Source organism: Rhagoletis pomonella, unplaced genomic scaffold (genome assembly GCF_013731165.1).
Source record: "Rhagoletis pomonella isolate Grant_MI unplaced genomic scaffold, Rhpom_1.0 Rhpom_scaffold_00007, whole genome shotgun sequence".
Classification (NCBI taxonomy): Eukaryota; Metazoa; Arthropoda; class Insecta; order Diptera; family Tephritidae; genus Rhagoletis; species Rhagoletis pomonella.
In genome coordinates, this window is record NW_023458561.1 from 67,229,191 (window position 1) to 67,255,655 (window position 26,465).

Consider the following 26,465-nt stretch of genomic DNA (forward strand, 5'->3'; position numbering starts at 1 on the left):
ATCGCTTAGGCGGTTACAGCGCCAATTAAGAAGAAGAAGAAGAAGAATGATATCGGCATTTAAATTTACAGCTGGTTGTCCGAGCTTCCATTACATTCGAACCTAAAAGTTCAGCACTCTTCGCTCAGAGGCCTCTGCGGTTATCTCCTTTGATATGGTTAGGTATACATATGTATGTAATGAATAAAAATTTACTGATAGACAACTAAATTTTTTGTAATTTCAAATAAACAAGCTAAAACTTCAAAAGCTTTAGTCATTTCCTCGGTCAGTGTTTTACATGATTCAGCTCATAACAGCTGTGCAAACACGCTCTCAGCAAGCAAACCGCTTTGCTACAATTCATTCTGCCATTTAATCCTTCACCATGACTGCTTGAAATCGGAAACCACAAAACATGAAACAAAACAAAGCATGCAAATATGTAGTTGGTTTCGTAATAGCAATTCCCTTATCCTTTTTCATTTGTGTAGTTTGTAAAAAATGCGATTACGACGATAATACATGAACATACGAAGCATACATAAGCATGTTAATACATGGCATTACTCATTAATAATGATTAACATGCAAAAGCATTAAAGTTGGCTCCTATTTTAATTCAGTTAGAGTACGAGTTTGCATACATACATACATAAGTACAAGCCTGCTCACAAGCAAAATGTAACAGCAAATAAATAATTAACTGTCCACGCCAAATTAGTCATTCTCTGCCGTTGACACTCCCATATAGAGGTGCTTGAAAACACTGGACTTAGCTGGAGCATACCCAGGTTGAAGTACTTCCGCTTCCTTGATGGTAAACTTCCTTCTGAAAATCCGCAACTTTTAAACATTTCGAAAACCAGTAGTTCTATACTTATGAACTTGCTTTATGGCTGAACAAAGTGATTCGCCTTACAGAGAGTTTGCGTGCTATTAGTCGGCCATTTCCCCCATTTTGCGACAAGTACTATTTTATTTACCGCCGTATCAGGAAAAATCTGCTCACGTCTTGTTAATTCTTATTCAGCCATAAGCGAATTTATTATTTTTCACTACCAATTTTTCCCCCTTCTAAGGCAAGGCATGTATGTACATACACATACCCGTATAAAGCACGCTACCTTGGGTAAAGTTCCAGACAAATCGCTTTGCTCTCTGACGCTTTTCGCACACGCTCAATTAACCTCTACCGGACATGATGCCGTCGCCTTCTTTCAAATTAGCACAATTTCTTTGTCGTTGGAAGCTGACAGTCAACTTGCCAATTCGCAAACACTCATCCTGTATGCAGATTTCGTCAAAGGAGAGCACACTAATGTGTTGGTTCAGTTGTCCGTGTTGTCTTTCAAAATAGACAAAAAAAGAAAACTATCATAAGCGCAGAGTGTCACCAAGCGCGTGACTGACAAAGTTTACAAACTCATTTCCTTTCTGCACCTTTCTCAAACTCTAACACCCTCAACATTCTCCCTCCTCTCAAGTGTGTATATATATGCATTGCGAGTAAATGCATTGCCGTTGACCTAAATTCGGAAGTAAACAAGCGTGTGGTTGCTGAAAGCACTGCAAATATGTATCTCGCCATGTCCGAAGATAGGCGAATAACCTAGAATACAGGCAGCCCTCTATGCCCATTCATATGTACATACATACATACATAAATACCAAGTTATTTACTTATTTATTGTATGTATGTATGTACATGCAAAGTTGCACGAAAGCGCACTTATATGCCATAATAAGGCCTTATGAAAACTTTATTGTCCGATAACAATGGTCTCAACAATGTTCAGGACAATAAATAAATTAAGGATAGCCACAAAGGCGACAAGAAAAAAGCACCTATGTGTACATACATATTTAGTTGTGGCAGCGTCTGTGCTTTGCATTGCTTGGGGTATAGAGATGTTCGAGGAGTCGCTCTAAATTGCTTATTGTTCTCTAATAGACAGCTTAAATTTTATTTGTTTTAGTTTTCTTAACCGTCTTGAATAGATGAAGGCAAAATAATAGTTAGAACTAAATCACCAACAAACAGATCGTCAGAAATTTAAGGTGTTGCATTCACTCTATTAGCGAAGACTTGGAGAAACGGAATTAACATTATCTTAGTATCGTCTTTTGTTTTGCATTTGAAATATTACTCACCATTTCTGAATATTACCGAAAAGTTAGTGCGAGTGAACTACATAGTTCGAGTACGAGTTTATGTGCCAATCGAATTTTGCTCCCGAATAGTGTTACATTTCGATTGGAAAACCAAAATATTACGCGAATAATACTTAACCCTTGCCAACAGGTGCTAATTTTGACTCGACAGGCAATTGAACAGCAGAGAACTCTCTCGATGAAGAAGAACTACGCTCTACACATCTCTCTGTCATCCGTCATTTCATAAACGTGGACGAGGTCGCACAAAGATGAGAAGGTTTTGCTGGCTTTCGAGAAAACTACTCATTCTATGCAAGATCTATGGTTCTGTTTTTAGTGGAGACGGGTACCGAAGAAGATGGACTAACGAACTTTTCGAAGATAGTTAAGCGCATAAACATTCAACGAAATCATGGCAATGAAGGAAAGGTTATCCACTAACAAAATAGACGGATGGGCTGAACATTTGGCGCATCTTCGGAAAGGAGAGAAACATTTTATGAGATTTTTTTGTTCTCAGCCCAAACCGGCAAACGTTTTTAGGGCCAAAATTCCTTAGAATTTCAGTATTGTGCAAATCCTACTTTAGTAAAACATTTAAATTTCCGGAAACAAACCTTTTTGACTGTTGTCTAGCAATTCGCATTTAACATTTTGTACATAGTACATATGTATATGTTTAAGCCCGCAGAGGCTTCAGATGCTTGCCTTTCTATCCCCAATCGCAGGCGAGGCCTGTTCAAGTTTATTGGCACGCATTACTTGCCAACTACTTGAGTGAGCACATTGGTGCGCATTGTGGTGAGCAACCGCTTAACGCCTCAACAATTAGGTAGGTTGCAAGCGATCTGATCTGATTTCGTTGCGCTTCAACAGTGTTTTGCTTATATAAAATTAATTGATTTTTCGCACTGCTCGAAATATTCAACGGGAAATGTTTAGTACCACTCACACCGTTTTTTGGGTGGGGGGCGGAGGGGGAAGGGGCGGGGTCCCCAAAACACCCCCCAATAGAAAGGAGACAGTCGCCGCTTTCTAAAAAGGGGAACCCCTCCCTTGGACTCCTCCCACAGGCACCTAGGGAACCGTTTGAAAAAGGGGGAAAAACGGATTTTTCTTAGGCAAACTGAGCAGTTTGAAGTGGAATATGACCCAACTAACAGAAACCGTGGGATTTTTTAATAAAAGAAATTATGCCAAATTAGATATGGGGGGATTTTGAATAAAGAATAAAAAGTTAATTAAAAATAGAAAAAAAGTTTTTATAAAAAAAAATGTTCTTTTTAACAAATGTATTTTTGGGTAGAATTCCTTTCTACGTAAGCGGCCTTCGGCCGCACTTAGGGATTATAACCCTCAGGCAGTAGAATTCTCCTTTCTGTGTTGCCAAAGAAGGGGGGCTGAACACCTTTTGCAGAGAACACCTTTCTGCGTAGGCGGCCTTCGGCCGCACTTAGGGATTATAACCCTCAGGCAGTAGAATTCTCCTTTCTGTGTTGCCAAAGAAGGGGGCTGAACACCTTTTGCAGAGAACACCTTTCTGCGTAGGCGGCCTTCGGCCGCACTTAGGAATTATAACCCTCAGGCAGTAGAATTCTCCTTTCTGTTTTGCGAAGAAAAGGAGCTGAACACCTTTTGCAGAGAACACCTTTGTATATTTTTAATGCTTACTGGGTTATATCCTATCTTCTTTTGTCTCTCATTCTTTTGCATATTTTGGAGTTTGACAGCTGAACTCCGCCATTTAATTTGCATATGCAACCAAAGTCAGACGCGTGATTTTGAAGGTGTTTTTATTTAATGAATTGTGATGAATTGGTTAATATTAAACTCGTAAAGCAAGTTATAACAAATCAAGTAAAGTGTAAAGTGAAGGGGAATACAAAAATATATTGGTAAAGTGGCTAATTTAAGCAGAATAGGAGTGATAAATGTACGCTAATTTCCGAATTTTACAAAAAAGGGCATATTTCAAACCCAATTTGTAAATAAATTAGTAACCAAAATTTACAAAAGTGAGTGTTAAAATATTGCGTCGACCCTTGACTACAAGTGTGTGAAATTTTTTTTTGGATCGGGCCACCCATTTGGACGGAATAGCCCGAAATAGTTGTGAGCGGTACTAAACCCCACCCTATTCAACTGCCAACTACGTACACACATGCGTATGTATGTACGAGTAAGTAAGTGTCTGACATCGGCGCACACTGAGGTGTGCCAGCCAGCCACAATCTATGTACAGGGCGTATACGCACCGTCAGTTAGTGTTTACTCTTACATTTTAGCTTTGGTTTGATTTGTTTTCTTTTTTTTTGTTTTCGCAATGTTATTTTCTGCCGTCATTTTGGTGCTTAGCTTTCTGTCCTATTGTTTTTGTTATTGTTCGCGCTTATTAAGCCATTATTCAACCAATTTGGCTAGGTCGCTTTCGTCGTTGCCGGCTTCGATGATTCAGCCACAAAACTCGGCAGGTTGCTAGAAGTTCGCTAACTATTTAAGCAAGAGGGCTTGACACCAACACAATGGGGGCATTCATGCACCAGTGCATGCAGCTACAAAAGCGTCGAGTAAGCAACAATTATTTAGTGGTGTGTTTTAGCCACAGCAGTGACTCATCGCTGGCTGAATGATAGACTAATCTATTTATCATGCTTTTTGTTCTATCATGCTCGTTTAACTGACTCGAGTTAGTGACTGTCACTGAGTTGGTTGGTTGCAAGCATTTATCGTTTGCTGGTTGTTGGCGGGCATTTTGCTAAGTCTGTTTAATTAATTGTCGGTGCTTGGCGATTAGTGTTGCTAAGCTCTTTCCGTATTGTTGGTGTAAGTTTTGTTGCAATGAAGCTATTTAAAAGTATTTCATACGTGTATGTGTGTGTATATGTTTATGGAAAAAGTTGCGTTTATTGATTTTTTAATTGGCATTTATAGAATGAGTTAAAATAGTTTAACGGCCAGTCAATGATATATTTATTTTCAATGTCATCAATACCTACAAGTCAGAGGAATTGCGTGCTAAATTAAGGCTGAACTCAGTACAGCGCTTTAAAAAGTATATTAAAATAATTTTTGCACAAAATTTAAAATTTTATCTTCAATAAATATTATTTTTTCAATTGCAGGAAATATGAAGATCAATGCAAAAATGGCCACCCCTATCGAGGAAAAGGTTGATCAAAATTTAAAGGTAAGTTCTGTTCAGTATTTTTGTTTTTATTTATTATACACACAATTTATTTCATTTATTAATACCTAATAATTAGACTGCGGATGTTTATGGAAAATACGGAGCCTAGTGTATAAATTTGTATACATTTTGTTTAAAGTTAAGTGGTACATATTTTTAGGCTCCGCTGTCTGCATAAAAATCTGCAGTTTCCAAATAATTATCGGATCCCAGATTGGGGATATTGGCGGTAGCCAAATCACGCTTTCAATTCATATACGAATCAAATTTTATGTAGCTTGAATTACAAATGAAATTTAATTTCATCTTCGGCGACAAATTCCCATTGAAAATTAAATTTTTTTTATTTTGAACAAGCCAAAGACCTAAGTAGTAAAGTCAATTTGGGTACGCTGAATAAAGTGGTGATGGTCATTTTTCTAGGTTAGGTCATTTAATTGAGTAATATCAAATTCAAGTTTTTAGGCGGGACCGGTTTGTAAAATTTTACGATTTTCGACTGCTCTGAAAATTCGTATTCAAGATTTTTTTGTTGCGAGGAATCCGATTTTTGTTTTTTACAAAATAAAAACTTTCCTAAAAATTCCATCGCAATCGGAGAAAAAAATATGCCACTCATAAAAATGTTTCGGTTTTCAATAATCTCCATCTTTATAATCTTGTTGTAAGTTTCAACAAATAGCTCCTGATATGCTCTATCAAGCTTCTTTACACTATACAAATTTTAATGAAGGACCAAACATATTTTCCATGGATTGTTATAGGCTAAAAATAATTTCTATATATCAAGGGGTTTGGCACCTTCCATAGAAACTGAATTTTTCATGGGAGAGTACTGAAACTTGATATGGAGGTATCCGAAGTCATTCCCATGCTCTTGGAGCAAAGTGGCGGCTATTGGAAATGAGGGCGTGGCCTTTCCAATTCACTGAAATTGTTAAACATTTCATACACTCAGGAAAGCTTGTCAGGAAAAACTAGCAAAAGTTAAAATTTTAAAAGTTTCGAGAATCGGCTCTACATACGTAACTGGAAAGGCCCAGATCGATATCTGGTCAGGGGCTATCACTCCAGCTGATTCGCATAAACCTCTCTGCTTGGACGTATCATTGTTCTCATGAGAGATCAGACAATTGTAAGTCTAGTGATTAAACTGATATTAGGGCTATTTAAAATATTTCCATATATACATATTGCCTAGAAAAAGATAAACGTCGTGGTCGAGTGGTTAGAGTGGAAGAAGATGCTTGAAGCACAATTAGTATTTATTTATTGAAGGTATGTATATATACTATATATTTATGTAGTTTAGCCCTCGCTATGATCACAAAGTTGCCGCTTTCCTTCTCTCTACCTATTTATGTGTGTATGTCTTATCTGATTTCTACAATCTTAAGTTGAGAGTTTACACACATACATATGTAATTCCCAAATGCGTCTTTTGATTAGTAATGCGAATAGTGTTTACACTTTATTGTCATACAAATTTCTTCTTTTTTTTTGCAGATCCGTACTGGTATGGTAAATGTCAGCGATGGCAAAAGCAAACCAGAACCAGTTAGACTGAATTTAACTATGGAACTAGTAACCTTACAAAGATTAGAGGTAGTTACACCAACAAATCCCCAACACAATGGACCACCAATGGAGTCAAAGGTAAATGAAATTAATGCTGCCATTCCGCCCATTAAATTGCACTAAAATGAAAAAACTTTGCCAAGTTAACAATTATTTGGCAGGCGAAAGCACATCTTAAGTTAGCTTTAATAAAACAAATGAGAAGCGTTGTGCTTCTAACTTGAAACTAGTTTAATACTATTTCTAGCCAACTACTGCGAAAGTGCCCAGAGGGATTTATCATAGTAGATGTAGCTGAGTAGCTGAGCGCAATGCAAAATTTAATATTTCGTGCATCCACTCTAAACGTACCAACACACACACACACAAGATGTATGCATGTATGTATGTAGACATGCGTATTCATATTTCATGTAACTGTCTGCTGGAAAAACACTCAAAAGAGCTCAAAGATAACAGTGATATTAAATATAATTAAATATTCGATTGCATGTAGAACATGACAATGTCCTTGAGGGAAAACGAGTACAAACAAGTTTGACAAAGGCAACGGCATGCAACAAAGATAACTGAGGAAATGTGTTTTTTGTTGCAAATAGTAAAAATTAATGTATGCTCTCATGATTGCAAAACTAGTCGTAAATTCACATACTTCGCTTTTTTTTACAAATCAACTAAACCTTGACAATAAGCCATTTAAAGTGCATTTACGTAAGAAATAAATTTATGTCGATAGACAGTTAGAATATTAGTGTTTTAAAGCATATTTAAAACAAAAATTTAATTTGGTTAATGGATTTCATGTAGGTTCACTTTATTTTAAATTTTTTAGGTAATTTAGATTGAACACATCTACTTAATTATTTAAGAACGGTAAATTTTGCCACTACCGTATTTCCTTCGCTTTAAGTAGGGATAAAAACGACTTTAGCGTTACTTGGCATTTCTTAATATTTCATCCCTGCTTCTTCATTTTATTTGCCTATCCGGCTTTAGGAGCGCATGGTGCAGATTACCCGTCAAAAGCAAGGCGGCCTTGGTTTGAGCATAAAAGGCGGTGCCGAGCACAAATTGCCTATTTTAATATCGCGCATCTACAAGGACCAAGCGGCGGACATTACCGGCCAACTGTTTGTTGGCGATGCGATAATTAAGGTGAATGGCGAATACATCACAGCCTGTCCGCATGACGATGCGGTGAACATATTGCGCAATGCTGGCGATATAGTCGTACTGACGGTGAAGCATTACCGAGCGGCGACGCCATTCCTGCAGAAGCAACGTAAGTATGCATTACAATGATTTAAGACAAATTTGTTTAAGTTTACACAATACATACACTAAGGCTGCATTTCACCGGAGAATGAATCTAAGTGCAAATTATTTTAGTTTTCGGATTTTTTGTTTTCGCCAATCAATTTTAATTTGATTTTGGTTTTGATTTAAGTGGCCTATGCTGTTCACTTAAACAAAAATCAAATCAGAATAACCACACTGGGAGATGTTATATATATAATCAGCTGATCAATATACACAAACCACAGTATTGGGTATCAGCCATTTTTACCTGTATACCAGACCTGCTCTTACTATCACTTTTAACACGATGCTGCCATATTTTTACTTACTTAAAAAAAAGCTTATTGAATTAAATTAAAATAAATTTCCCCTTAAATGAATCTAGTGAAACGCAGCCTTATTCTCTCCCTTAAATAATTTGATACCCTCTTCTGTACACCCGTTTTCTTAATTTTATTTCATTTGAAAGTTAGTCTATATTTCAAAATCTTGTATATATAGGTGCATATGTAAGTGTGTATATTTTTATTTGGCTAAACCCTTCCACCTGCTTTTTGCTTTTAATTTTTTTCCGCTACTTCCCGCTTAATTTGTAATCGCTTTAACACATTTATTAAAAGGACGCTTAAAGACAATCAAAAGTTAAAGTATTTTTTTTTTAAGTTCATATTGCACTTAATTTTTTTTTTTAATTGTACTCATTACATTACAGCAAAAAAAAAAATATGCAGTTCATTATTTTGAAGGTTGCTGTTTTAAGTGAAGAAAAACTTGTGTTCATTAAGTTGGAAAGTTTCTTTCAAAAACAAAGTTCAGAGCAGAAGTGGCGCACAATTGGCACGCGTATGCCAATGTGCTTTTGAGTTAACACACACACAATTCATGCATGCGTACATACATATTTAAGTATATCTTTTAAAACATACATATATGTATGTGTGTTAATGCAAACATATGCGGTGGTATATATGTATGTACATACAAGCACATGAAGGTTTTAGAGCACTTACCCCCGGATTCTCACTTACACACTTACACATTTACATTTTAATTAAAATTAATTACGAACGATGTTACATACACAATTCATAAAAATAATCATGAAGTGCTAGCCTTTTTTCATCACTAACGACTGCTCGCTTACTACGAAGTACATACTCGTACATACATACATACATACATACCTAGTGAATAAATTCATAGAGCATTTCTTTTTTTTTTTCATTTTACACGCCCTTGTTTTTTGCGTTTGGGTGCTTTAAACTATCGACTCCTTTGAGTTTGTGTATATTAAGTTAAGTTACAAGTTTAATGCTCACACATTTATTCTTAAGTTTAAAAACTATATTTGAGCAGTGATTAGGCTCTTGGATAGTATGACGATGGCGATGTTATTTAAAGGATCGCTCCACCCTTAGATTATTTATGAGTGTTATATTCCAAATTTCATATGTATTCGATAGTCGTCCACGTTTACGAATAACACGTGGGCAATCCGATCCAGCCCGCAAAGTCTTCAGTTTATCTCCTCAGAGAGTCCCATCTTACCAAGATGGCATTGCAATGTTCGCGGCTAAGAATATAAGATAGTTTCCGTCATTTTTTAGAAATTTTAAAGCGCCTGGCGGAAGCTACCGCCGATGGAAAGTGTATTGCAATATCGAATATTGATTTTAAGAATACTCTGCAAAACATATATATATATAAAATTCGGCAATTCGATTTTAACATATCGATAACTTAAAGTGAGAAGTTCCTAAGTCCATTTTTACAAATTTTACAACAGAGGAATAAACTTCTTTTAACCACTTTTTCAAGTATTTCGCAAATGTTTAAATACAACATTTTGCGTGTTTAAAGCAAGGCTAAATTCCATACGACCAAAGAAGTATTCGTTCCTTTTTAAAAGATTTCGTATTATTTTTGTGCCTCTTATGGACTTGCAAATTTGCCTTTCATTGAATATATACGAGAAAAAAACAAGTACTTTAATCCTTTCAAAATCTCTTTATAGAGGCTCAGCTGTGTAACCCATTGATGGACCAATGAAAGACTTGGAGTCATCACGGCCTGATTTCCCGAGAATATCAGCTCTTTCTTTGCTCTCAAACCCTTAATGACCGAGGAGAACCCTAGGTTGTGCCTTGTTACATGTTCCCCAATTTTTTCAAGAAAGATTTTCAAATACCTACAGCCTATCCGTTTCCAAATTTTAAATTTCTGTTTTTTTCAGGAGTTACAAACTTATTTGAATATAAGGCAACTGAAAGCTTTAATTATGCTAGTAATATGTCATAAATAACTCGCCGAATTATATGTTAAACAACTAACCTCCAGGGTGCTACATACATCATCCTTAAACATTAAACACTCCTCAGACAAAACAAAAAGAAAGACGTAGTAAATTAAAGATTTTTTTCTTTGAATTTTATATAAACTTAAGCAAGTACAAAGAGCGCACATATCTTAATTGACTAAGTATATATGTATGTTAAGCCTATGCATACATATACGCACACAAAGCTTTCCACTTTCCACGAGTATTTTAAAAATTCTACAACTAGTAAGCCTCCGGGCAAAGGCCATACAACAACAGCAATCGAGGCGGCCTCACTCACTTCACCTTTTGGCCCACTTTTATAAACAAACACATATATACATATAGCTATACATATGTATTTATACCCTGCAAAAAATGTGACCAATCCGAGACATGCGACTAATACCACTTTGATATCTTTATATGGAATGAACTAATCGATTTTGTTCGAGCTTGTCCTATGAAGAGACTAATTGTTCCGCTTTATACCCGAACGGGTACAAAAAGCGACTGGTCACTTTTAAAAAATAAAAATAAAAATTTGCGTCAGCTGATATTAGAACCGGAGTACTCAGTTTCGTTAAGCGAATACTCTTTCTCTCTGTAGCCACGCCGCACAAGAAATTTTGTTGACTAAGTGCGTACATATCACTAAATCGTTAAAAGTACCCGTTAGAGATGAGTCGGGGACTAAGTTATCTCCAATTATACCCGTAAGGGATGGACTAATTGATCTCTGATTATACCCCGTATGAGACTAGTTGTGACTAATTAATGTCCAATTGTACCCGATTGGGAGTAATCTCGGAATACTCTCTTTTGAGATTAGTCGCAAAAATTTTTGCAGGGTATACATAAAAATACACACTCGTATGCTGGTAAAAACAAAAAAAAATGTGTGTTTATGTATGTGCTGCCTCGTTTGTGCTTGTTTGTTTCTTAAGTACATATACATATAAATAAGTAGTGTGTGTTTGGGCGTCTTAACTACTTGAAATTGTTTACAATGCTGTTTTAGGCGCCTTTAAGTTTTATATCCCTTGCGTCGTGTCGTTCATCTTTAAAGACAAAAAAAATTATTTTTTTTATTTTTCGTGTCCACTTCATGAAAAGTGCTGGGCAGACCAAATTTCGTGTAAACAAACTTAAAGTATTAAATTTTCATTAAGCACACAGGCATACATATATACGCATACATACCCCACCAAACAATTTGTGTTGCCGGCAATAAGAGAACGTGTCGCCCTCGGAAACAAATTTATTGCCGGTAATATTGCCATCGAATCGATTTCCTATTACCAGTCGCTCTAAAATGTCCGCCGAAGGCAACTCGCCTGGGCGAGTCGTTTTCTTATTGCCTGAATGAGTCTTTTTCTTATCGCTTCAGGCGATATTTGGAATAATTTTATTCTTTTTAATACTTCATTTACTTTTCTGTATACCAAATTGCAACTTACAATCGGAATTAATTCATTTTCTCGCTGTGAGGCTTCCTATTTTATCAATCTTGTCCTTGGGCATAATTTAGATGCTTTTGGCCAATACTATTGACGCCATATTCATAAGTTTCGGAATTTTTGAGAACTTTTTTATTCAAAATTGACATGAATGAAGTGATGTTGCCGATTTGTCACCACAGCAATAAATCGGTGAGTCGCCAATTTGTTGCCATTGACGATTGTTGCCTATTTCTCATGTTTTGCATGGTGGGTACGTGTGTATAGTTTGTATGTATGTATGTGTCCTACTCTGAAATGTGCACAAATTCAAGAAAATAATGTTAACGAGTACGAAAGCTGCTGGAACGATTTTGGTTCGTTTTCTACCTCCTTTTAAAAATCAAGCCCAAAAAAAAACTGTTGACACTAACAAAATATTTTCCCATTTTCGCTCGCAAATAAACTTTCATTTTCCAGTTTAACGCTTGCACACTTCTTCTTTAATGTTCACTTACTCGACCATACATACTGGCAATTGTATAAGCGTGTATCTATCTATGTATGTATGTATGTACATTAGGCTTACCAGCTTACACCAAAACAAAAAAAGTTTGCCTGAGTCTAGAGAATTTCGTAAGGCAGTTTCGATTTTTTTTTTGCCGAATATAGACACCGTCAATCGATAATCAAATTAGATTTTTTTGATAGGTCTACAAGAATAATCAAAATACTTCCTTAGAAAAAGTTTAATGATTGTTTTTGGTGACATTAGGGTGGTACGTTAGTGTGATAAGAGCTGAGAACTGGTGGGTAAGTACTAGAACGGGGTAAAAATAATTTACACTCAGGGCTGTGCGAAGAATTTTTTTCCGGTATGGTCTAATGTACATACGTACATCCATACATATGTTTTATGCTCATGTCAGCTTCTGCATATTTGGCTATTAAGAACGTGTGCAGAAATTAAGAACATTTTGCTCTTGAATGCAGTGGACAGCTTTCCGAGTAGAAAAGTGCAACGTATGTGCATTCCTAAGGCAAAAACTAACAAATTACAAGAGGTGGCCGTGCGAAAATTAAATCTTAAACTTAAGGAATTTATTTATTATGATCGAATATCAACTAAAGCTGCACATATGAAATGTTTATTTTAATGTACTAAATATGGTAAATTACAATATATTCGCGAACTTTTCTTAAGACCGCGCGCCACCGAAGTTGCTATGTAAAAAACTAGCCCATTGAATTTTAGTAGGTCAAAGTGCAAACTTCAAGACGCTAGAAAATCGCGTTGATTTTTAATAATTTTTTTTTTTGCGCCAAAATTATAATAATATTATGAATGCTTTTGCAGGCTGTTTCCTTTTTTCTAATAACTTTTCAAAGTACCCCTTGGAATGTGGGCTCAAATTTTCTTGTAGGGCTGTTATGCGCATCCTTGCAGTTGTATCTCGTGTTTTTCAACTGTCACATTACATTTACTCTCTCAACCGACAATTCACTTATTCCGCACAGGACAAAATCCGCACAAATGTCCTTACAAACAAAAACATGATAGTAACATGTGTACGTGTGTCTGTCCGGTGATTGTGTGATTTTCCCAGCACGCAAATACTTCAAAGTACATTTACATTACAAAGAGAGTTTCACATCCATGCAGACTTTGCTTTCTATTATGTTTTTTTTTTTTTTTTTAACTCCAAGTTTGCTTGCTTCACACTTTTTTTACCTTTTTCTCCTCCCCCCCCCCCCCCCTTTCACTTGCTGTTGACTTGCGTGTATTCTACTACTTTCACATACACTTACATAGATACATACATACATACATACATATGTACAAATAATTGCATACCTTAATGCACTCGTTGCTGGTGTTGCTCACATTGCAGTTGCCAAGGAGACGCCCGATTCGGACAATGATGCAACATGTGCGGAATTAAAGGCTGACGAAGGCTTCAAGTCCTCGGTAAATAATGGCACAATAAGTCGCAGCTGCAGTCGTCCGATGTCAATTTGCTCCGGCTCCGAACCGGAGAAGAAATGGGTAGAGGTGGTGGCAGGTATGTTCATGCACAAAAAATATTTATCCATACTTATACTAGTACGTACATGTCTGTCTATATGTCCACATGTTCGCTTTATTTATTCACATCAAATACTGTGGTATTCATTATTATATCGCATACGTGAGTGAATTAGTTAAAGAGTGCGTGCTTGCGCTGCCGTAAAAACACTCGCACGTGCATTAAATTATCTGCGTGCTGCGAGAAAAACTGCAATTTGCAGTTGGCACTCTCGGTCGGCAATTTGCAATTACGAACTCTTAATTATTTGCTCAGCTTTAATTGTGTTTGTAATTTGCTTTCATTGCGTTTTTAATTAAATTTGTTCTCTTCTTCTCTTCCATCTTTCGCACCTCTCAAATTTATTTTGTTGATATGCTGCGATACATCGCCGGGTCGGGTTACCTTTTGCTGCACTTGACATTTTCATTTACCGTTGCTACTCTGTAACAACGTCATCATCATCATGTGACTTGGGAATGAACTTCTTTGACGCCACAGTGCCGCTGATGATGGCCTACGTAACGCGATATATCTATGGCACGGATAAGTTACGCCCCAATGCGTTTGAAGTACGCGGCCTTAATGGCGCCTCGACTGGCATAATACACTGTGATGATTTGGCCATTCTCAGTCAATGGCTTAAATTGATAACCGATAATGTTGTTGGATTGACACATCTACAAGTGAGTATTACCGAAGTTGTTTAACATTGTTGTTGCTACGTGTAGTGCAAGTAGCAAGGTAATCAAAAGATTAAAATAAGCAAATTAGCTGACAGTTAGTTAAGTATGTGAAGTGAGGATAATCGTAATGTAAATTAACTAGCTGATTTTGCATCGTTAAAAGGCTACGTAAAAGGCAAAATGAAGCGTAGAAGAAATTATTGAGAAGGCTTGCTTCTGCACTAATTTTGGAAGAGTCTTTACTTACAACACTCTCGCTAATCCCTGATTATAAACTTTCGAAAAGCACTTTACGTCTCAAAACACAATTTTATATACATACATACATACATATTAGAGAACTGCATAAGCTGAATCGCTTCTGTTTTCAAGCTACTTTGCTTGTGGAGCACCATCCAATTCATAATAACCCACCGTGCAAAACATGAAAAATGGGCAACAATCGTCAATGGCAACAAATTGGCGACTCGCCGATTTATTGCCATGGTGAGAAATCGGCAACATCGTTCCTTTTATGTCAAAATTCCCACAAAACAGGCGAAGTTCGACTCAACAGGATTCTCCAAAGGTATCTAATATATGCCAAAGATAGGATTGCAAATCATAGGAAGCGCCATAGCGAGGGAAATAATTTATTCCGTTTTCGAATTCTAATTTTGTGTTCAAAAACAAATGTAAAATTTTATAAAAAAAATGAAATTTTTTCAACTAATTATTGTTCAAATATCGCCTGTGGCATTCACAAAACGACTATGCAGGTAATAAGAAAACGGCTCGCCCAGGCTAGTTGTCTTCGGCGGACGTATTAAAGCCACCGGTAATAAGAAAGCGATACGATGGCGATATTACCGGCAATAAATTTGTTCCCGAGGACGATAGGTTTTCTTATTGCCGGCAACAAAAATTTTCTGGTGGGAACATTCTTCTATGTGTAAAAGCCAAAGTCTCAATTGTTGTAATTGCATAAAGGAACAATGTCAGTTTTTTTTGTGAAAGTGTTATCCATAAAACGTGTGGAACTCCCATTGTGTGCACCAAATATATGGACATTTCATGGCAATACTTGGCTTCATTTAGGCGTAATTGGTATTCCAAACATCAGAACTAATCCAATATTAAAAAGTTAGAATCTGCGGACTTCGGAAAATTTTAAGGGAAAAAAGTAAAAGCAAATATCGAGTTGAAATATACAATAATGTTTTATCAAATAATTTTGGCCAATTTAAGAACAAGCCCACAGAACCTTTATTATCTACACAGATGGTTGAAAAATATTGGCTGGAGTGGGATCTGAAGCCCCCTGAAAGGGTTTGGGGACATTAAAACTGAGACGTATTTTAGGCAAAGATGTCGCAGAATTCGCCCTCATCGACACTGAAGACGGCCTCTTTAGTTATTAACACATTCGTATGTATGTATGTATGCATGTACAGGTATGTATGCTGGTAATTAAGCAGCGATAAAAGCAATCAAGGCATATCTCAATGGGCTCAAGATAGTTCTAAGATTCAGGGAAACTTTTTCTATGCATACGGCTGTGTACTATAGGGTTCCAGGCGATAAGGGCAAGTAAATGAAATAGTGGATGAGATTGCCGAAATCGCTGTTTACTTGGAAATCGCAACCTCTGAAAAAATCTACCGAACAATCAGCGAAGTCAAGTAAAGTCAGTTTATCGTCTGCGGATGAGTAAGTTTGTGATTTGCTCTCGGTGTACAAAATCCCTTGATATCACGAGGGACAACCGCTATAATGTCCTGTGTATGAGACGAACAACGAAACCTACCTGATATCATTTGCATATATCTTCTAAGAAAATTTCAGTGAGCTGCCTTTGCTTAAATCCACCTTATTCTCGAACAACTTTTTTTTACTTGCAATATTTTGCAGCTCTCTCGCGTTGTTACGCTCTCGAGTTCGCTCTCTCTCTTTAAAATTTTATTTATTTGGTTTATTGAATGCATTTCCAGTAAAAACTTTTTAACAATTCGTAACATTTTTTTGATATTGAATGGACCTCATATCGACTGCTGAGTGGAAGATTGACCTATCTCGGCAGCCAGGTCGAAAACGCCCTATCTCAAACAACTTTTCAAAAACGTCCTATTTCAGAATTTTATTGAAAGCAGTCGATATGTAAGTATCTAATATTGAATAAATTGAAACAAATTTCAAACACTTTAACGATAAAAATTTTTAAACACAAGGTTTGTTTTTCCCCTGTAAAAACGTCCCTAGGAAATTAAACAAAGAACAAAACTTTCAAAAAGTATTTCCTCACTAGGCCATTGCCCTGTATGCTGTGTACATACATATGTATGTATCTTTATACGTACATATGTACAATGAATGGGGCACATCAGCAGCCAACAAAATTTTTAATTATTATAATTTCACACTCAACACCCTTTTGCAAACGTCAACCTAGTTTCGCAAATACAGAAGGAAGCTCATTGTCCTCGCCATCAAATTAATTAGTGTAATTGCGAGCACAATAGCTCCAAAAGCACCAAAGTCCACACTTGCACTTAAGTATGTATGTATGTACCTCCAGAATACTTACTTACAATTTCATACCATAATCAACTTAAACCACAACAATGAGACAAAAGGATTCTTTCAGCATACAAACAAAATTTTACAGAATGCTCCCAGCTACAACGCTTGATTGCAAATTGCCAGTGGCAAAAATTGTGTAAAAAAACCCCAATCGCTCTAGCGGTGTGGCTATATCTGCATACATACACTACGTATTTAGCTGTACAGGTGTGAATGCAAGTTCCGCGCATATCCTCAGGAGGATGATAGAAACTCAAATAATGACGGGGATAAAAAGTAGCGTCGAGCAGAAAGTTTCTCGCGAAGCAAAAAAAAAAAATCTGAAAATCATGAATACATCGATGCCATGAATTGCTGCGCTGCGCTGCGTTGCGCTGCGACGTGCTGCATAATGTGTGTCGGCATGCTATGGTTAAAGTTGAAGTGCATGAATACAAAGCAGCAAGGATCAACTTTCACCTGGGCGCACTTGTGGTCCCTTTGTTGAAGAAATAAATCTACACCGTTGCCACAGAAGTGTCAGTATGCTTAGTTACAAAAAAAAAAAACATAAGCATCTACGTAATGCATTGACTAGCGAGCATGCAAGCGTGCATGCATACATATGTACTACATACTACCATTTCGTACATACATACCTACCTCATACATATGTATGTATGAATGCATGAACATTAGAGTGCTTCACTACTATAATTTATAGGTCTGCCAAAAACCCACAAAAACCCCGAAAAATGCAATGGGGCGATCGATAAAAAATCGTTAGTATTAAAAAATGGTTAAATATACAATTGGGTATTATTATTGAATGTATCTTGAAAAGATCCAGATCCGATCGTAAAATAATGATTTTCAAGAATTCTACACTATTTCTATGAAAAATTGTATTTTTCTCATATAAAAATACATGGAAAACTTTGAGCGCTTCGAGCGACCTCTAAATATTTTTTGATTTCAAAATAAAAAATAGGGGTATACTTTTTTTTAATATAGAACAATCCTAGGGGGTGAGAGCATTGCAATTCCGACTTTACTGTTTTTGGAACACCCTAATGAACAGATATCACAATGTTCGTTCATTCTGGGTGCAGCTGATACACGTCTTAATTAAATAAAATCGATCGAAATTCGACTAAAATCTATTTTGTCAAATACCATATGACTTTTCTCCTGAAACTCTATAGATTAGCTAAAGCATAGTTTAATTCAGGAAACTAGCCACTGGGTTAGGGCTCCTAAGGCAGCAAGATGGCAAATTTACGTACATACTAGCAATAGTTAACTGAGAGGCTCAACAATACCAGCTGTACTTCGCAGGCTCGATAGAAAAAGAGCGCATGACTCCCTCTTAGAGGGGGAAGTCAGATGGTACTTATCAAGCTTAGGGATGCCAATTTTGGGGGGCGACAACGATGCACTGGATAAATCAACAACGATGCTAAGATAGATAGCCAGAAAAACATATGTATGTAATTTCCAATGTTTTACAATTTTTCAAGTCAAAATTAAACTCTTCGTATAGTCTTCCTATAGTTAGGTGGTTAGGACCCAAGTTTCTAACTTGATTCTGTTGAAATTCTCAGAGCCCATATAATGCATTTGAACGTAGAGGAGTGGGTGGCTGCTCGTTTTAACGGTTTGGTTAGCATTCTCAATACCGGACTCTAAAATTGAAATTTCTCAATCAAAATGCAATCAAAAATTTTTGAGTCACGCTAAATCCGATGAAGCTGGCATCGATGTGTCGCCAAAGTTGCGTTGTTAGAAATTGTAAGCATCGAATTTTGAACCGAAATATAGCTATTTCAATAACATCGACGCATTTTTTGCAGCCATAATCAAGTAGAAGTATTTAGTGGGTAGTAGAAAATTTGAACTATCAGCTATGGCTACAGATTTTTAAGTCTGTCAATATTTATAGAAAGCAAGGAAAATTGCCTTAAAAGAGTGTCCGAAAAAACGCATTTTTGAAATTTTGTGTTCAGAAAAATCCGAGCTATTTATACATATGTATATATGAATGCATACTCAGTGGTCAGCCAAGCATACTCCCCTGTATTTGTTTGTAGTTTCCTTTTTGGTGTACCAACAAAAAGCAACCGGAAATGCAGCAATTCCATACAAACCTTACAATCTGAAGCGTACCACCAACAGTCGATCGAAGTACAAGGCTCACAAGATATGTATGTACGTATGTATTTGTTGACGGCTGTAGTCTACTGTACTATACTGTAGGGCAACAGCAACACAATACTACCAACAGCAGAGAAATGCTACTGGCCGCTGAAAACCAAACAAAAAGTAGTGGAAGATATCAAATGGAAGCAATGAAAAACTCATACATATGTACATACATATATCGAGTATGGGGAAGGAAATGGAGAAAAATTGGCCATAAATAACGCAGCAAATGTCTGACACACTTGCAAAACAAATGTGTAAATCAGGGCTTTAATTGCGTTTGTTGCTGGCTTTAAAAAAAGTCGGTAGTTACTTCTGGCATGGAATGCTAATTAATAGTCGTAGATGAATTTACAAAAAAAAATATAAAAAGCATTGATTGAAGCAGAAAGAGTGTGAACAAATTGTGAGCGTATGTGTATGTATATTAGGAATGTTAATCCCGGGATCCCGGGATATGGGTATAAAATTAATGAGAAAATCCTGTGGAATTTAAACAGATTCAACTTTCTGGTGCAGAAGGGCTGGTAAATATTGAAAATGTCACTTTAAAATTTTATCCTTAAAATTTCGGAATATTTGTTTTTTGAAAAAATTATATGTTAAGGGCTTATATAAACTCGATAACATCCTCGAATTTCGTTCTTCTAACTTTGTCAGCTTACCTATTAGTCCTTGTGAATCCAAAAAATTTAAATTTTAAAGAAATTTGCTATGGCATTTGTTACCCGTATTTTTATTCTACATTGCATTGAATTTTTTAACCCTTTTTGGAATTAATCATATCTCTGAAATTACAAAGCCCTTCAAAATAAATCGTGCGGTCAGAGAAAAAAATATATAAACGCCACTTTAAATAAAAAAGTAGGTTTCAAACCCATTTATTTATTATTTGTTTCATGGTAGGAGAGCTTCTCAAACAATATAGAAGCAATTTTTTCGATTCGAGTTGTTGAAAAGTAATGAATATCTATCTAAATCTCGGGACTAATCCCGGGATCCCGGGATTGTGAAAACGCCATCCCGAAAATCCCGGGATCGGAAAAAGCCGAAAAATTAACATCCCTAATGTATATGTATTTATTTAATTTCATATATCATAAGAAAAATAAACTACATTTATTGAACAGGAAATACAATATTGGTGATATCTTGCGTCTCAATGGTGTTGCAGGGACTGCATTTAAACATAAATTAGTTTCAGTACAGAGGGGAGAAAATCAATTGCTACTTAGTAATATTGAGTGTATTGCGGATCTATATTTTTGGAAACACGGCAGATGATTAACTATATATGAGCTGTTCAGCTCGAGCAGAAAAATAAAATAGTATCTTTTAGACTGTTCCAGTTTCTTCATAACTTTAGAGCTCTATACAGGTCTTACTTAAATACTCTATATGTTCAGCATGATAAAGCATTTCCGACCATTTCGATAGCCTCCTCTTTTGATCCTATCCTCCCTATTGAGAGCCTTCCTCTTGTTTATTTAATACAACTGTAGGAACGCTAAAATGACACATAAAAAGGGGAGACGCGTAAACTTGATTTTGGGTCTAAGGTTAAGCAGGTCATTTTCTCAAGATATTTTAATTTTGAGGTTGCATTGTGGATAAAAAAATTAATACTTAAAGGTCAATACGTTGTAGAAAATAACGATAGAAGTCTGGTTTTTCGCTTATGCTCTTATTAAGTTATTTTCGCTTCCTTTACATTGAGTTCGCGGTAAAAAATAAACAGGGATGTATTTTAAAGAAATTTTGTACTGTTTTGGACAGTTTTTTTTTACCTATTTTCTACAGCATATTAAGGTTTAATAGGGGAGCATTTGCCGAGGGTATCCACCAAAAAAAATTATCAAAAATCAAAATGTTTTTTTTTTCTAACTTTCGCACTCAAAAAAGGAGTTTTTAAATGTTTGAAATTTTGATGAATATCTGTTGAATTATTCTAAATTTTGCGTAAAGTTTGAAAATCGATTCTACATGGTTTCGTTATGGTACATGTTATATTTTTATAAAAAAAGTTTATGAAAGTAAATTTGGATCAATTCTATTCAAGTGGCCTGCACTGTATCTTGACTTTATCGTATTAATCGCAAATGGACTCGTGATGGTCAATACCTCTATATATATTATAATAGGGGAAGCAATATATTAGTTAATGAAAAGAATAGACGTTTAATCAACACGAATGTCAGTGGAGTTATCTAAACCGGATGAAAGTATTTAATTTTTAATTTTTCATAGTTGGGTAAAACATGCTAGGACCTACACACATATATATTTCTTTAGGATTTCTTAGTAAGAATGCCTTTTTTGAAATCTTCATTACTAATATTGATATGTAGATGAATCGAAAAGTATAATTGGTTTGAAGGTATTAACGGATCGTAGTGACATACTTATGACATTGGAGGTTTTAGGCGAAAGTGTTTCTTGCACTCTTCGCGTGTTGATGCAACCCTCAGAACGCTAGTAGGAATAAATAAACCAACCAATAAACTAGTCTTCTGAGGACACGTGCGTAAGGTTTCTGGCAAAATACATTACTTTTTAATTATTTTGAAATTTATTTATTATTTTATTTTTTTAGGCTTTTTCAGATATAACCCTGTCGTCTCAATAGATTAAAAGGGCTTGAATTAAGCTAAACTCTTTTAAACACACTTCAGCTGTAGCCGGTGTTGCCAGATTCTATTTCAGAAAACTGTTATAATTCCTGGAAAAAACTTTAACCTTCAGAAACGAAAAAAAGATTGAAAAAAACTATGGTTTTTTAATTCTATGAAACATAACCGATTCACGTGATTCAGGCAACAATTTTATTTTTCCAAATGCTTCTATACAACTTTGATGAAAGCAAATTCAATTTAAAATCATTATAAACCGCCCTGAATTCGAAATTTGTAAAGAAGAATCACTCTTATAGCGCAGTTGATTCTGATTCATGCATATTTCTTTTTAGTTTATTAGATGAGGGATATTTCTTAAATTAAAATAATACTTGAGTACTCTTTTAAAAATAATTGTTTTATGATAGGAGTATATGATACATATTCATACTTACATGCACACATACATATATGCATACATTAATTTTCATTTATTTTTCTCCATCCCTCCCCCCGCTTTTTTGCAGATGAAGCTTTACAATCGCAATTTCACCGTAGGCGAACGAATCGAATATATGGGATGGGTGAATGAGGGTGTCATCAACAACAACATCTCCTGGCAAAGTTACAAGCCACGCTTTCTAGTACTGAAAGGCACTGAAGTGATGCTTTTTGAAACACCACCGGTAAGTATTTTTTGGAAAAATTAAGAAAAAAACACATTTGAGTAAAAACGCTTTCAAATTGCTAGAGTGGCCTTTTCGAAGTGAATTATGACCTAATCAATTTATGTCAGAGAGAGTTGGCACAAATTGTTTATTGATTTACTGCCTCCACACATTTTTTTGGGAAAAAAGGATTTTTAACAAAAATGTAATATTCAATATATTCCTCGGCAATTGGGTCTGCAAACTGCAACCAAACACATAAAACAACAAAACATTAGCATATGGCTGACACATTTTACTCGATCTGTTATGGACATGCATATGAAAAGGAAATGAATTCCGAATTCCAAAATATGACAGCCAGTGAATCGTTACACACAGCGATTTGCGTGTCCATGGTGGTGGCAAACCCGCCAGCAATAAAAAAAAAAGCTCTCCACGATTTTTTGCACCTGCACTTTGCGCCAAATACTACGTACAGCGGCAACATCAGGTGCTTCCACTAGCGCTGCTATAAAAACTGTTTGCTTTGAACAATAAAAAGCGATAAAAATTTCAGATATGCAAATTTCGTCCCACTAAAAGTAGGCAACACCATGCATAGGCATAGTCCACTTGATGCATCCACTGCCTGCAAGCAATCATGGCATACACTTCCGGGGAATTTGATAACTTCCTATTCTATATGTATGGTTCGTCCGGTGCATGCATGCGTTTGTTTGTTGGCGATTTATTTTTTTCGTTCACTCGCTTCCGGTAAATTTTACAAACGAGTCATGCATAAAACTTCTATTACACAGCAATTACTATTGAATTTTTTGCGCATAAAAGAAACGGCGATTGCAAAATATGTATGCAAATGTTTCTGAAGTCATTGTTAATCAGAATTTAACATTCAAATATGTATACATATTTACATTTTTTGATGCCATCGCACGTTTATTTATTATCAGTTGGTAAAGATAGCATACATACTTTAGCCAGTTTTTTACTCCCTTTTCTTATTCTTCATTTATGCTGATTGAGTCGTACACTCTCACAATTCCTCGAAAATTAGAATAATTTGATGGCAAAATGAATTCTGTCTAATGCCTCGAAACACATATTAGCACGCGGAATAAATTAATATTTCATTCATTTTTTTTTTAGGTAACAACTGCCAATTTATTTATGTATTTTTGTAGGGTTATCCCCCTTTCTTAATCCCTTCGACCCAAATATATTTTAATTCATTCATTCAAAACTTCAAATTCAAATGCACTTTTAAAATTAGGACAAAATAATGCACAGCAGCAAGTAAAATAAGTGCATACAAATTCGTATATCTGTGCATGCATATACATATACATATATATATTTACATTTCTGCTTCCATACATACAGATTTAACTAGAAGCAAGTGCGTGGGCCAACTAATGGGTTTAAGCGGTGTGAGGTTTACTACCTTCTCTCGCATATGCATGTTGAGGGCAAAAAAAACGAATACACATACATATGTATGTACATATGTGCATACCAATGCGCTAACAAGCAACGCATTGCAGTTAATTCCACGCACATCACTCATACGCCACGTAGTAGCAACATGTAAATGCATGATGCTCATTAAAAATGTGCAACAAACTCGACAACAAATTTGAGTTTATATTTTTTTATTTATATTTTGTGTGCATATATATATATATTTATATCTCGCTTATTTACTTCAATAGTGTCATAACTCAAAAAAGCAAAACTCGCGAAAAACGTCCTCAAAGTTTTGAATTTACATACATATACTCCCATAGTAAACATGTATACATATTTTATTCTAGTGCACTACTGTTGATCAATACAGCTTAGAACAAGAAGAAGAAGAAGTATCTTTATATACTTAACTCAATATTTTAATTATTTTTTTTCATTAAAACACTATTGAAGTAAATGAGCGATATGTATGTGTACACAAAATTATGCAACACAAATTATTTAGTAAAGAGCTTTTGGTTGCAAGCCATAGTGTTTTTCTCTAATGTATATTTTTGCTGCTGCACACGCCCCAGCGATAAGCACTGAATTATGTATAAAAACATATAAAATTGTATTGTATATTTTTTAGCATGCTCATGAGTGTCAATTTAAATTTACGCATATACACATACATAATACATAAGTAATTGAAAGCGAATTACTAATTAAAGCATTAAAAAAATAACTAAAAAAAAAGAACATGAAATGTAATTACAACGTTGAAAATCATGCTGACAGACACTATGAGCTGCTACACACAACTAATTGATGAATGGGGCAACAAAAAGGCGAATGAAAGGAATGTAGTATGGAAGTCAGCCTCAGCTTTAGCTTCGCAATAACATTGGGAACCTAGTTCCCTTAGAAAAAGTTCAACAGCGCTTTCGGGGATAAGGAGTGTATGTGCTCAAGAGTTCATGTTGACCATAACCACAGCTTGTATAGATGTCCTTTTAGTTTGCAGTGTCCTGTAAGGTTACCTGTTAGTATTCTAAGCTTCTCTTTCGGATCCCCGGGCATGCACGCGGCTAAAATGGGACCCAAGAAAGCAGCGGGCATTTCTTCTGTGAATTCCAAGACCTTGCAAATATTAAGTAGGAAATACTATATATGTATAAATGAAAACAGCCAGTTACACAAATAGCAGACCTATCAAAAGCCAACATAAGCGATGCTAATAATTCCATCAAGAAATTCAGATTGTTCAACAAAGCACTATAGGATTTAGGAAGTGGATCCAAATGGCCACAAAAAGCGATAATTGTGCCTTAGTCAGCTACAAAGTGTATAAAATCTAAAAAAAACATTGGACTTGCCAAGTTCAAGCAGGTCATTATTAACTATTTCTTACCAATTCATTAACCTTAGTATGACGTCCTTTAAGGTCCACATTCTTAACTCTTATGGAAATCATATACACGTATTGGCTTGCGTTTCAATTATACTAAACTTTTTGTCGGTGTTAAATACTGAATTTTTTGATGTACTTCGTCGACTTTTTTCAACAGTTTTCCATTCGAGGTGAAGAGTATGTTCGACCTCAAAATGACACACTTTTTCAATTTTGTTCGCCCTTTTTTACAATATTTCGAAGTCTGTGGCATATCCATGTGTGGCATTTGATTCAGCGAAATGCGTAGCCTATTTTTTTCCTTCCTACACTATCGAATGTCAATTTCATGTGCTCCACGTAAATGATAACTGTAATTATTTTTTTATTAGCTACCACTCAAGGGGATCACTTATCCAACTATCAAATTGCCTTGGTACTTCTGCGTGTGTTTAAAAAGCGATGTTGAATTATTTACCAGAATACATATGTATGTATGTAAATATCAACTTTCAACACGCGTCGCATTCAGCCCGCCAGCAAAAAGTGCTACCAAAATTCGATCGGTTTTACTTTGCAAAGAAAAATAAATACAAATTTCTATTTTCAATTTAATTCCACGCATTGCGCCACAAAAGCAATACACCTATGCGCAACTGTTGCCTTTGTTAACTTTTTTCTTCATCCTTTGCGGTTATATGTACGTGCTTTTATTTATTTATGCAGTGTGTAGTGTGTACTTTTTCGATATTTCGTTGTAATGGCATTTCACAGCACGCCATGACACGCGTATTTACATATCGGTGAATGGCCTTTGTCGCGACAGAAACATCAACATCAACACCAATCACACCTTACGGCTTCTGTGTGCGTTTACATACATACTCGTAGATGCGGT

General features: G+C 35.7%; 1 protein-coding gene across 7 annotated transcripts in view; it reads left to right on the forward strand.

Moving 5' to 3' along the window:
• LOC118743373 (gamma-1-syntrophin-like) overlaps positions 1-26,465 on the forward strand; it is a 182,032-nt gene that overhangs the window by 57,407 nt on the left and 98,160 nt on the right. For 4 of the 7 annotated variants that reach the window (XM_036475999.1, XM_036476000.1, XM_036476003.1 and 1 more), the window contains 4 exons: positions 6,830-6,979; positions 7,898-8,183; positions 13,849-14,019; positions 14,524-14,708. In XM_036475999.1, the coding sequence (XP_036331892.1) occupies positions 6,830-6,979; positions 7,898-8,183; positions 13,849-14,019; positions 14,524-14,708 (792 nt within the window). Of the gene's footprint in view, positions 1-5,097; positions 5,189-5,258; positions 5,324-6,829; positions 6,980-7,897; positions 8,184-13,848; positions 14,020-14,523; positions 14,709-22,587; positions 22,747-26,465 lie in introns of those variants that run through there. The other 3 variants (XM_036476004.1, XM_036476001.1, XM_036475998.1) reach the window with 3 other exon arrangements.